A 14,014-nucleotide genomic window follows, 5' to 3' on the forward strand; every position below is an offset into this window, starting at 1 on the left:
AAATTGGGTAGCAGAAATGAAAAAGTTAAGAGAAAGTAAGTTGAGGAGATAACCTAAGGAAGTACAGCAAAAAGACTAAGAGATAGAAAATAGGAGAAAAGGTAAGAAAAATTAGAGGACCGGCTCAGAAGTTCTAACTTCCAAATAATAGGAGTTCCAAAAAATAAGAACAGAGAAACGGAAGTATAATCTGAACCCCAGGGGTCAGCAAACGATGGCCTATGGGCCACAGGAACCTACCCCCGCTTTATGGAAATCAAGTTTATGGAAATATAGCTGCGTCCATTTGTTTATGTGCTGTCTGTGGCTGCTTTTGCACTGGAACAGTAGAGTTGAATACTTGTGGCAGAGACTGTGTGGCCCACAAAACCTAAAATATTTATCATCAGGCCCTTTACAGAAAAAAATTTCTGACCCCTTATCTGAACAATTCAAGGAAATTTCTAGACATCAGTTTCTGGGTTGAAAGGGGGCCCCCTTGGTGCCTAGCATATTGGATGACAGATGACCCACACCAAGGCATATTATTGTGAAGGTTCAGACTAATGGGGCAGAAGTTCTAAAAGGCTCTAAAGAGAAAAATCAAGAATCATTGTGCCATTGGACCCCTCAGCAACAATACTGGAAGCTAAAAGACAGTGATGCGATTTCATTAAAAATTCTAGTGGAGTCTGGGCATGGTGGCTCCCACCTGTTATCTCAGCAGTTTGGGAGGCAGAGGTGGGAGGATTGCTTGAGCCTGTGAGTTTGAGACCAGCCTGGGCAATGTGACAAGACCCTGTGTCTATTTTAAAAAAAAGTCCAACAGAAAATGATTTCCATCCTACAAGTCCGTATGTAACGTCTATCTGTTAAGTGTGAGAGGAGAATAAAGATAATTTAGTCCAGAAAGGAAAAGTGTGGCACGTGGTTTGGGAACAGTATTTAAATACTTCAAAAGGATGTAAACCCGAAAGAGGGCTGCAGGCACAGGAAAGTGTCTAATGGGGGCAGGATCCTCATTTAACAGGGAAATCAATAGAAAATGGCTCCAAGTAAATGTGAAGAAGTGGCACACCAGCAAGATCAGTTAAGAATTGAAGAGCGGTGGTTTCTAGGGATTGGAAAGGGGAGAGTGGGTGAGGGCCGATACTGCTTACAAGCTCGGTAGAACCATTTGACTCTAAAATGCATGCACATGTAACTTTGACAAACATAAAAGCTAAATTATGTAAGTGACCAAATGATCTATTTCCTTTTTAAAAGGGGTTCAAGGAAAAGTCATACTTGAAAATTCCTTATCAGAGAGAAACTAACTTTTTTTTTTTTTTTCCCTTTTGTAAAATAGCCAAGTTCAACAGGGGAACAGAAGACTAAACCCACCCAGAATAGTGTTCGGGAACTTCGAGGGCTTGGGCTTTCCCCAGATCTGGTAAGATTTCCTGATAACTGGTTTCAGTGTAATCTTTTATGTGTAGTTAAGATCACTCTTTCATGACAGACAAGACCGTTGTCTTTTTGGCTTGCTTTTGATAATTGATGATGGGGAAAATAGGATTAGTGCTTTGAACCGGGCTCTAGTTTGCCACTTGTTCCTGCTTGGCACGTGTTAGGTCTTGTACTCCCCAGACCTTATTTTTCCTCTCAGTCCTTTTATTCTCATTTTTACTCCCACCTGGGAACACTAATGGAGGAAAACCCCAGAGCTCTTGTAGTTCATTAATGTATTCATTTGTATTGCCATTCTCTTATATTTCTCCAGTTTGGTGTTTAGAGATGTTAGCTTTGAAACGGGTCATAATATTTTTATGGATTATGTGCCTGGTGCTGAGATTAACATTTTCGTTCATCTTAACGATGTGAAGTCTGTTTTAATTTCAATCAGGGAAAACCCCTACTTTTGTCATCTTTTCCTTCTGTCTAAGCCATCTTGTTCTCTACTGCTAGGTCGTATGCAGGTGCTCAAATCCACTTGACACATCAGTGAAGGAGAAAATATCAATGTTCTGCCATGTTGAGCCTGAACAAGTGAGTAGAAATTCCCATCTCTAATAAGTTGTTTTTTGCTTTTAATTGTTCTAAAGCCTCTTGATGAGTTTCATGAGGCTTGTGTTACTTTCTAATTAGAGATAGTGGGCTGTTCCAGAAGAACCCATCGCCATCGGCTCTGATTTGCCATTCCTTGCCTCTCCTGGTTCCCCAAACACATTTGTGTCCTTCCTGCCTCTTCTCCGTGCCTCGTTGTACTTTGTGCTCCAGCCAGGTGGAGTATCTTTCGGTTCCCCTAGTACCCCCACTGTCCCTGTGATTGTACTTTTGCACTGGCTATTTCTGTTAAGAACCCATGTCCCCCTCTTCCTGTTGGCTTGGCGGTCTCCTACTCACTCTCATCCTTCAGGTTCTAGCGAAGACAGTGTTGTTTGAGAAGCTTTAACTGCCAAACCTCCTGGCCCTTGGCCTTCAGGGTTAACTGCGTCCTTCTCTGGGCTCCTGTGTGGTGTCTCACGTATGCTGCCAGTGGGCCCATCTTTCTGGTGTGTGGGGGTGTGTGTGTGTGTGCGCGCGCGCGTGTGTACACGTGTGTGTGTACATGTGTGGTGTGTATCTCCCTTCACAGACTCTGAGCTTCTGGAGGGCAAGGGCCACCTCATTCAACTTGATGTTTCTGGTGCCTGGTGTCTAGGGTGTTGTAGGCTGTCACAGAGATGTTAGTGTTATTGTTACTGCACCTATGATGCAGGAAATCCAAAATTTGGAACCTGTAATGTATCTAAGTGTGGTGCTTAGTATGGAAATTCCAGTGGTGATACGTTGAGCATGTAGCTTTGGCCAGGTTTTAGATATTTCTGTCCTAGCAAGTGAAGGAAATTTAATTCTGTAGCAGAATAGGTTGTCATTAAAATTGCTCAATTTTTTTTTTTTTTTAATTGAGACGGAGTCTAACTCTGTCACCCAGGCTGGAGTGCAGTGGCGCGATCTTTTGGCTCACTGTGACCTCCACCTCCCAGGTTCAAGCGATTCTCCTACCTCAGCTTCCTGAGTAGTTTGGATTACAGGTGTGTACCACCACTCCCCGCTAATTTTTGTATTTTTAGTAGAGATGGGGTTTCATTATGTTGGCCAGGTTGGTCTCAAACTCCTGACCTCAGGTGATCCACTTGCCTCAGCCTCCCAAAGTGTTGGGATTACAGGCGTGAGCCACTGCGCCCAGTCTTAAAATTATTCACTATTAAAAATGTAATAAGTATTTCCATATTTAAGTTTAAGTTTAAATTTTTTTGCTTTTTTTTTTTTGAGATGGAGTTTTCACTCTTTCATCTAGGCTGGAGTGAAGTGGAGCAATCTCAGCTCACTGGAACCTCCACCCCCTGGGTTCAAGTGATTCTCCTGCCTCAGCCTCCAGAGTAGCTGGGATTATAGGCGCCTGCCACCACGCCCAGCTAATTTTTGTATTTTCAGTAGAGATGGTGTTTCGCCATGTTGGCCAAGTTGGTCTGGAACTCCTGACCTCAAGTGATCCACCTGTCTCGGCCTCCCAAAGTGCTAGGATTACAGCTGTGAGCCACCACGCCCGGCCTTGCCTTTTTTTTTTTAATAGACGAGGTCTTGCTGTGTCACCCTGGCTAGAGTGCAGTGGTGCTGTCATAGCTCACTGCAGCCTGGGCTTAAACAGCCCTCCTGCCTCAGCCTCCTGAGTAGCTCATACCTTAGGCGGAAGCCACCATGTTCAGCTATTTTATTTTTTGTAGAGATGAGGTCTTGCTATGTTGCCCATGCTGGTCTTGAATTCTTTGGGCTCAGGCAGTGTTCTTGCTTCAGCCTTCTAAAATGTTGAGATTACAGGTGTGAGCCACCATGCCCAGCCTTGCTTATTCTTTTAATCGGAATATTTATCTTACTGAATTGACTTGATATAGTCTGAATACAACTCTTTTATCAGGTATGTGATTTGCACATACTTTCTCCGTAACTGTGCCTTGTCTTTTCATTTTCTTTTCTTTTTCTTTTTTTTTTTTTTGAGATGGAGTCTTGCTCTGTTGCCCAGACTGGAGTGCAGTGGCATGATCTCTGCTCACTGCATCCTCTGCCTCCCGTGTTCAAGTGATTCTTCTGCCTCAGCCTCCCGGGTAGCTGGGACTACAGGCGTGTGCCACCACGCCTGGCTAAGTTTTGTATTTTTAGTAGAGATGGGGTTTTGCCAAGTTGACGAGGCTGGTTGCGAACTGACCTCAGGTGATCTGCCTGCCTCGGCCTCCCAAAGTGCTGGGATTACAGGTGTGAGCCACCACACCTGGCCTTCATTTTCTTAATAGTGTCTTTTAGAGCACAGACACTTTTAAATTTCAGTGAAGTCCAGTCTGTTTTGTTCTTTTATGGATTGTGCTTTCACTGTCGTATCTAAGAACTCCTTGCTTAACCAAGGTCATGAAGATTTTCTTGTAAAAGTTAGTTTTAGGTCTTACAGGATCCATTCTAGCTTAACTTTTGTGAGTAGTGTGAGGTAAGGGTTGAGATTTTTACATGTGGATATCTACTTGTCTCAGCCCTGTTTGTTGAAAAGACTATCCTTGGATACTATTCTATACTTTTTAAAAATAAAGGTACATTATAGATTTACTAATCTTTATAAAGTTGTTTAGATTTATTTATAGCTATTCATAATTTTCATTACTACTGTGAACTTTTAAAAATTACATTTTCTGATTAGCTATGGCCCATGTATAGGAGACCCTGCTGACCTCTGTCCATTCATCTATAGCCTAGCAACCTTACTAAAATTCTATTAGTACTGATTGTTTACCTGTAAATTCTTTTGGTTTTTATGGATAAGCAGTGATATTGTATGCCTTATTCAGTGGCAACCGCTTCTTGTTTTCTGGTTCATTTTTTTTTTTTTTCTTATCTAATGATAATTGCTAGTATCTTCAGTACATCATTGAATAGAAGTATTGAAAGTGACCATTCTGGCCTTGTTCTGGACTCTAAATAGTAAGCATTAATATTAAACCATGTGATGTTTACTGTGGGTTTTTTATATTGCCGAATTTTCCCTAATCTTAATTTACCAATCATTTTTATTATGAATTTGGTTTTGAATTTTTATCAAGTCTGCATCTACTGAGGGAATTTTTTCTTCCTTAATCAATTTTCTATTTATGTGGTGAATTCCACTGTTAAATTTCCTAATGCAGTAGTTCCCAAACTTGACTGCACACTGGAATCGCTTCGGGAGCTTTAAAAGTACTGTTGCCTGCCTCCTACCCCGAGAGATCCTAATTCAAGTGGTCTACGGGGCAGCATGGGCTTTTGACCTTTTATAAGCTCTGAATGATTCCAGTATGCAGCTGAGTTTGAGAACCACTGTTCCTAGTTAAACTATTCATGGGTTCGTGGACATGATTTTTTTAAACTACATTTGTGGTTTGGATCATGAATTTTTTTTTTTTAGACAGGTTCTGGCTCTGTTGCCCAGGCTGGAGTATAGTGATGCGATCTTGGCTCACTGCAACCTCCAACTCCCAGGCTGAAGTGATCCTCCCACCTCAGCCTCCCGAGTATCTGGGGCCATGGGCACATGCCACCACACCCAGCTAATTTTTGGGTGTTTTTTTCAGGCTGGAGTGCAGTAGCACAATCTCAACTCACTGCAACTTCAAACTCCCAGGCTCAAGCGATTCTCCCATCTCAGCTACCCCCCAGGTAGCTGAGACTACAGGCACGTGCCACCATGCCTGGCTAAATTTTGTATTTTTTGTAGAGACAGTGTTTTATCACATTGCCCAGTCTGGTCTCGAACTCCTGAGCTCAAGCAGTCCTCCTGCCGTGGCCTCCCAAAGTACTAGGATTACAAACATAAGCCATCTTGCCCAGCCATGAATTTTTTTTTTTTTTTTTGAGGCGGAGTCTTCACTCTGTCGCCCAGGCTGGAGTGCAGTGGCACCATCTCGGCTCACTGCAAGCTCCGCCTCCCGGGTTCGCGCCATTCTCCTGCCTCAGCCTCCCGAGTAGCTGGGACTACAGGCGCCCGCCACCGCGCCCGGCTAATTTTTTGTATTTTAGTAGAGACGGGGTTTCACCGTGTTAGCCAGGATGGTCTCGATCTGCTGACCTCGTGATCCGCCCGCCTCGGCCTCCCAAAGTGCAGGGATTACAGGCGTGAGCCACCGCGCCCGGCCGAATTTTTTTTAAAGGACTTTTGCATCCATGTTCATAATAGATTGGCCACTAATTTTCTGTTCTATTCTTGAGTCTGTTTTAGTAATTTATCTTTATCTAGAAAATTGTCCTTTTTTCTCTTTTCAAATACATAATATTTTTACAAGGTCACATAGCTAGTAGGAGGCTATAAGCCTGGTAAGTTTTTGCTTTTATTTAATAACTTGCTTTTTTCTAAACAGGTGATCTGCGTCCACGATGTCTCATCCATCTACCGAGTCCCCTTGTTGTTAGAGGAGCAAGGGGTTGTAGATTATTTTCTTCGAAGACTTGACCTTCCTATTGAGAGGCAGCCAAGAAAAATGCTGATGAAATGGAAAGAGATGGCTGACAGGTTTGCCTGCAATGAGGAGCTGGGAGCTCTAGCCTCCTTTACTTTTTTGTAGGGCTGGTGAAGCTGACTCTAGCCCTAGCACTTTTGCACTTCTGCCATCCACACATTAGAAGGGCCTTTGTAGTAAGACATGTTCAGAAAGAATCTTAACTATCATGTTGCTGTGGCACAGATGAGGAGATCCTGATAGGGCCAGGCCAGGTGCTGGGCCTGCAGGCATTGAATTCGGGTTATGTCTTAACACACTTGTCCCTTCCCAAGATCAGTGCAAACAGGCATCCCGGTGGCAGCGGGTGAATGTGCATACCCGAAGCCCACATGAATGGCTGACAGTGGCTGGAGCACTCCTGGGTACCACCCCAGAGATCTGAGCTGTGTTAGGGAATGTGTGTCTCACCCCACACCAGAAAGGGATCACATCAGGAAGGGGATGTGTTGCTGCCTACTCCACTACATTCTTTTAAGGCTCGGTGGTTCTGTCACATCCCTTCAGAGATCTTCACTTCGTGTCTTAGAGCAATGGGCAGGCCTTATCTTAGTTGCAAGATCAATATGACGGCCTAGAAGCATTTGGAGAGGGCGTACTCATTCCATTGCTCTGTGAGAATCGTTTTTCATTTTAACATTTTCCCTTCAGTCTTTGTCTGCTTATATGTAGCTACCAGAATCGCACAGTTTTATCATCTTTTTTCATAAAACATTATAAGCATTTTGTTCTATTATTATATTCTACAATGAAAACTTTTAATGAGTGGGGACTTTTCTATTTTGTGAATGTCCCATAATTTGTTTGACACTTGCTTTCATCCCATTAATTCTTGTGAATTGTCTGTTTATGTCTGTTAATTTTTTTGGCCTTTGGTATGAAAAAAAGTTTTTGTAGGCAAATTTGTGTGAGGTACTGAAACTGTCTCTTTATAAGTTTCCCAAAAAAAAAAAAAAAAATCTTTCTTTACAAAGCCTGCCATGTTGATCTGAAAATTACTTCCTCTTTACTGGTCTCTACACAGAACTCAGATAATAGCCATTCCCGTTATATTCTTCCCAGATGTGTTTTTATGGGGGTTTTTGAGGCAGGTCTCACTGTTGTCCAGGCTCTAGTGCAGTGGTACAGTCAGCTCACTGTAACCTCCAACTCCTGGGCTCAAGATCCCCTCGCCTCAGCCTTTCAAAGTGCTGGGATTATAGGATTATGGGCGTGAGCTCACTCCTGGCCAGACGTGTTTTTTTTTCTCTTAAAATAGCTATTTTGGTCTCATGATAGCGTGTACCTTCTGAGTAACTGGGTATTTCTTGACGTTTGTTTGATAGATATGATCGTTTGCTGGAGACCTGCTCTATTGCCCTTGTGGGCAAATACACGAAGTTCTCAGACTCCTATGCTTCTGTCATTAAGGCTCTGGAGCATTCTGCACTGGCCATCAACCACAAATTGGAAATCAAGGTAAGGAGGGTGGCACAGGTACAGCCGACAGATGAGCAGGAAGCAGTCTGTAGTCTCCTAGGTGCCGCCTCATATCTGCTTTCTGTTTTTGGAGCTCGGAATTACTTTTTAGGGATTAAAAAGATTTGTGGTTGCTTCCTGGCTTCGAGAAGACAGTAGAGCATTTTCAGGAATTAATGAAGGGGAGAGATGGCTAGAGGAGAGGGTGAGAGAGACTTGAGTTCTTGGCTCTGACTATCAGGTAACCAAATAAAATGCCCTGTGGAAATGGGGGCCGCTGGTGGACCACAGGCATGCTGCACAGTTGACAGCTGGAGGCTCTCAAAGACTTTGTTGGCATGTGGGCTGCCTTTCCTAACCTGTGCTCCTCACTTATTGCAGAGTGGGAATGACAGTATTGACCTCATAGAGCTGTGAGGTTTCTCTGGGATGCAGGGCGGGCACTGCATCAGTAAATGGTAGTTACTGTGTTCTGGTCTGTGCCATGGCGGGCAGCAGCTGAGCTGGTGGAATGGTGGGGCATGGCCCTACTTATCTATGGGTGGCAGTAGAGTGTCATGGTTAAGAGCATGGATTCTGTGGCTGGGCGCGTTGGCTCATGCCTGTAATCCCAGCACTTTGGGAGGCCGAGGTGGGCAGATCACGAGGTGAGGAGATTGAGAGTGTTCTGGCTAACACAGTGAAACCCCGTCTCTACTCAAAATATAAAACAGCCAGGCGTGGTGGCGTGTGCCTGTATTCCTAGCTACTCAGGGGACTGAGGCAGGAGAATTGCTTGAATCCGGGAGGTGGAGGTTGCAGTGAGCCGAGATTGCACCACTGCACTCCAGACTGGGTGACAGAGTGAGATTCCATCTCAAAAAAAAAAAAAAAAAAAAGCATGGATGCCTGAGCCAGGTGACCAGGACTAGATTCTAGCTCTGTCATCTACAAGCAGTGAGACCTAGACAACTTACTTAACCCTCTTTGTGCCTCAGTTTCCACGTCTTTAAAAAGGGATGGTGATGGGGCCTTCCTCCTAGGGTGGTTGTAAGAAGTTCATGAATACAAAGTGCTGAGATTTATGCCTGGCATATGGTAAGTGCTATGTCAGCTGTCTTTGAAAACCCTCCCTTCTGCCTGTCCTCTTTATTCCTTTTCTTCCCAGCCCATAAGCTGGAGCTTTTCAGGAGGAGATGAAGGTCAGAGGTAAAGTTGGGGCTCAGTGCTGAGGTTGTAAACCGGGCCCCATGTAGCTGTCCCCACATTAGGGTTTGCTTTCTACTTCCCAGGTGTTTCTCAGCGTGAGAATTTAGTTTGCTTTGTGCTGCTGGACAGGTTCCTGCAAAATGACCTGTTGTACATGTTTTAAGAATTTAAATCCCATTCTACAGGCCTGACTTCTTTCTTGCTAGTTCTTTCCATCATTCATTTATTTTATTCACTTGGAGTTAGTCTGTGGCTGCCATGTGTTTGTTAGGTGGCAGAGGATGAGAGATGGATGAAAAGGCAACAGTCTCTGCCTTTAAGGAATATTGAGTCTCTTAGGTAGGAAGGAGCACATAGGAGAGGCTGAACCTGCCGTGGCAGACACATGAGGAAGGCAGACTTCCTCATGGAGGGACACCAGGTCGGGTTGGGTAGGATGGAGAAGGCTTGGAAGGGGCATTCCTATTAGAATAGATAGAGCACGTTCAAGGGCTTGGAGATGTGGAGCCGTTGGAAACACTGTGGATGGAAATTGTGAATTGGAGGCTGTCTGGAGATAGGCTGGTGTGAGGGCCTGCCCACAGTTCCATGAACTGGGCCAAATCTGGGTCTTACCCTGAGGTTCAGGGAACTAACTGCAGGGTTTAGGTAGGAGAGTGTAAAAAAATAGTGAACACCCTAATTTAAAAAGTGGGCACAAGATTTGAACAGACACTTCCAAAAAAAGGTGTAGGTGATATACACGAAAAGGTGCTCAGCACCTCTAGTTGTCAGGGAAATCCATGCACATGAAGTCACGATGAGATCGTGACGCATACCCACTAGAGCGGCTGAGTGTTAGAGAGGCTGTGGAGCTCTTACCTTGCTGCTGGGAGTGTAAAATGGCACCACCACACTAGAAAACAGTCTGTAGTTTCTTATCAAGGTAGACATGTGATCCAATAAGTCCATTCCCAGATACTCACTTGAGAGACTTGAAAATATGTCCACAAAAAAAGATTTTTATTCAAATGGACAAATTATTCGTAATAGCTGAAATCTCAAAACAACCTAAATATAGCCTGCCAATGGATAAATTTGTAATGGTTTATTTATATAGTAGAAAACGACTCAGCAATGAAAAGGAACAAACCAGGCTGAACACAGTGGCTCAAGCCCATAATCCCAACACTTTGGGAGGCTCTGCTGTGGGAGGATCACCTAAGGCCTGTAGTTTGAGAGCAGCCTGGTCACCATAGCGAGACTTCCATCTCTGCAAAAATAAAAAATAAAAAAAAGTTAAAAAAGAAAAGGAACAAGCTACTGATAAACACAGCAACATGGATGTACTTCAAAAACACTAAGCAAAAGAAGCCAGATACAGAAGGTTATATACTATTTGGCTCCATTTATATGAGGTTCTGTAAGAGGCAAAATGAATCTGTGATGATAGAAATTAGATCTGAGGTTGTTTGGGGTAGGTGGTAGAGAGGAGACATTCTGGGAAGATGGTAACTTACATTTTGTTTTGTTTTTGTTTGAGATGGAGTCTCGCTCTGTCACCCAGGCTGGAGTGCAGTGGCATGATCCCCGTTCACTGCAACCTCCGCCTTCCGGGTTCAAGCAATTCTCCTGCCTCAGCCTCCTGGGTAGCTGGGACTACAGGTGTGCGCCACCACACCCAGCTATTTTTTTTATTTTTTATTTTTAGTAGAGATGGGGTTTCACCATGTTTGCCAGGCTAGTCTCAAACTCCTGACCTCAAGTGATCCACCCACCTCGGCCTTCCAAAGTGCTGGGATTATAGGTGTGAGCCACCACACCTGGCTCATTCTATGTCTTGGTTGCGGTGGTGGTCACACCTTCATGTGTATGTTTGACAAAACTCTTCAAAGTATGCACTTAAAATGCTTGTATTTTATTGTATGTGAATTATGCTTCAATATGGTAGAAAGAAAAAGAAAAAACCCACAAAAGCTGGGCAGAAGATAGGCTGAGGAGAGTGTCATTGAACAGAAAGCCCTCTAGAGTCTGCTGCAGAGGCCAGATCCTGAACAGAGTAGAGTGCAGAGAGAGAGAGATTTGGGAATTTAATGATTTTGAAGGAAACTGTTGTATTTTAAAATCTCATATTTAAAAAAATTTCAAGTTATTAAATGTATCAAGGTGATCACTTTAAAGCCAGAATTAAGGAAGACAGAACTTTGATAAAATGATAGTATTATTTAAAAATTAAGAAAGCACAGCTTCGAGTCACGAGCCTGCTTTTCTCCCCTGTCTGAACGCTGTCCAGTACATAGATTCTATGGACTTGGAGCCCATCACCTCGCAGGAAGACCCCGTGCGCTACCACGAAGCTTGGCAGAAGCTCTGTAGTGCTCAGTGAGTAGAGTTCACTGCCCTGGGTTTCCGGGGTTCTTTTCGTTTGTTTTAATGACAGAGTCCTCTGTTTTCATGTGCTAATAGTAGGTAATTGACTTGTTAAAATATTTTTTAATTATTGGAAAGACTACCTGCTGTCTGATTTAATCCTTTAAAAATGCAGTGTGTCAATATCATTGGATCTGAAAAGCTGTTTTGATTTTGATACTGTTTGCCATATGCATCTATTGATGAGGCTTATTTAACGATTTTTCATCCAGAACATTTGATGAGTACCCATCAGTAGAATCTCATAAATTGTTTTGGCAGCTGTTATTTATAATAGTAAAAACATTAGCAAGAGTTTCTGGTTCACCAGAACAGTTGAATATTACGGAGGTGTACACCTTCTTCTGAGTGTCTTGGTCAGTACGGCACACAAAGCTGATGAAGAAAGGCCCCCTTCTTAGGGGAGCATTTTAAGCCAAGAGGTAAAATAAATTGTTTATATTAATATATGTATTTAAAATTATGGGCTGGGTGCAGTGGCTTATGCCTGTAATCCCAAAACTTTGGGAGGCCGAGGCAGGAGGATTGCTCGAGCCCAAGAGTTTAAGACCAGCCCAGGCAACATAGGGAGACCCTGTTTCTACAACAAAAACAACAAAACCAGCTGGGTGTGTTGGCACATGCCTGTGGTCCCAGCTCCTTGGGATATTGAAGCTGCAGTGAGCTGTGATCACACCACTGCACTCCAGCCTGGGTAACAGTGTGAGACCCTGTCTCAAGAAAAAATAATTGTGGACAACTGAGTACCAAAGATAGTGCAGGGGCAGTATTGCAGTTATGTGTACTATCTTTTTCCCTTGCAATAAGCATGTTCTTATGTTACAAGAAAAGTCCATAGTTTTGTATGCAGTTTCTAAGTTCATAGTATTTACATACAATTCATTGTCCTAATAGCACAATGTATGGGGTTAATTCATGGCTTCAGTGTCTTGGTAATGGCCCCTTAGGTGGTTATTGCAAGCTGGGCTGGTAGAAAAGGGGAGTTGCCTTTGTGGTTTGTTCTTTTGTGCAGTGGAGTGCTGGTTCCAGGAGGATTTGGTGTTCGAGGAACCGAAGGAAAAATCCAAGCAATTGCCTGGGCTCGAAATCAGAAAAAGCCTTTTTTGGGTAAGGAGCTCTGCAGTGCAGTCTTCACTTAGAGTAGGAAAGACTGGGGAACGGTGCCACATGGGGGCCGATGAACAAAGTGGGGGGTTACTGAAACGTGCTGTCTTTGTGGATAGGAGCCCCAGCAGAAGCCTTCATGTTTCTCTTTGGAGACAAATTCAGTCTTTTAAAATGGAAAGCTTATTTATGCTTATGAGCTTACATGTAGATGTTGTGGAATTTTGAGAGAATGAATTGTGAATTCCTGTCCATTTAATGAACCCAGCTGTTTGCAGCACACGTGATGTTGAGTTTTACATCCGCTCACTTGGCACAACAGCTGACTGTAATTGGACAAAATGATTTTGGATGCCTCCTGGTGCTGTACATTTTAGTAATTTTCAACTTGAACAACTGTAAATAAAAACTTAGGGTAAGAAAACTTGAATTTTAAAGTACTGAGGCTAGGCACGGTGGTTCACACCTGTAAACCCAACCCTTGTGGAGGCTGAGGCAGGAGGATTGCTGGATCTCAGAAATTCGAGGCTGTAGTGAGCCAAGATTGCTCCACTGCACTCCAGACTGGGCAACAGCAAGACCCTGTCTGGGAAGAAAAAAGTACTGAATAGAATATCACTTACTTCTAAAATCAGATGACTTTGCAAATCTAGAATTTTTATCTACTTTACATGCAGTTTTTGAAATCTAATACAAGTAAAGTGTAACAGCAGAGGGTACTTGTTCATAGCAGGAAGTTATGAGTTTGCGATTATACTTCTCCGAATAAAGGACACAAAGGCCATTGCAGAGACTGCTGGGAAAAGTAGGAGCTGCCTTTTCAATGGAGCTTTGTTTGTTTTCCCCCCGACTGGAAGGTGTGTGCTTAGGAATGCAGTTGGCAGTAGTTGAATTCTCAAGAAACGTGCTGGGATGGCGAGGTAAGTGTGCATCAAGACACTCATTCAATTCCCACTTGTGTATTTCTGGAGGATATGAGGCCTGTTGCTGCCTGGGTGATGAGGAACTTTGGAGAAGGACAGGCCTGGGTTCCCAGCACCTCATGGTGTGCTGTAAGGGAGCTGCTTTGCCTCTTGAGGAACAGCATGGTTGCTCCACGCAGGAAGGAGGGAGCACAGCCAGACTCCCTACTTTGCCTTCTGCCCCTGTGTTCATATTCTTGAGATTCTGTCACTTTGATCACGGTGGCCGCCATCCTGAAGCTGGTGCCTGGTGAGAAGTCGTCGTCCTAAGTGAGGCTTGGGCAGTTATTATGAGAACTTGGGCTCTGGAGCTATTGAACCTGGGCTCAGATTCCAACCTTACCACTTATGGATGATTTTAAGCAAATTACTTAGCCT

The 14,014-nt window shown here is 43.6% G+C and overlaps 1 protein-coding gene across 3 annotated transcripts in view; it reads left to right on the forward strand.

Annotated features, from left to right (window-relative positions):
- Nucleotides 1-14,014, forward strand: part of CTPS1 (CTP synthase 1) — a 32,936-nt gene that overhangs the window by 10,383 nt on the left and 8,539 nt on the right. For all 3 annotated transcript variants that reach the window (XM_050798772.1, XM_050798763.1, XM_050798753.1), the window contains exons 6-12: nt 1,328-1,411; nt 1,927-2,007; nt 6,378-6,529; nt 7,841-7,973; nt 11,434-11,522; nt 12,583-12,677; nt 13,532-13,594. In XM_050798772.1, coding sequence (XP_050654729.1) covers nt 1,328-1,411; nt 1,927-2,007; nt 6,378-6,529; nt 7,841-7,973; nt 11,434-11,522; nt 12,583-12,677; nt 13,532-13,594 — 697 coding nt within the window. The remainder of the gene's footprint in view (nt 1-1,327; nt 1,412-1,926; nt 2,008-6,377; nt 6,530-7,840; nt 7,974-11,433; nt 11,523-12,582; nt 12,678-13,531; nt 13,595-14,014) is intronic.

The sequence above is a fragment of the Macaca thibetana genome, chromosome 1 (genome assembly GCF_024542745.1).
Source record: "Macaca thibetana thibetana isolate TM-01 chromosome 1, ASM2454274v1, whole genome shotgun sequence".
Lineage (NCBI taxonomy): Eukaryota > Metazoa > Chordata > Mammalia > Primates > Cercopithecidae > Macaca > Macaca thibetana.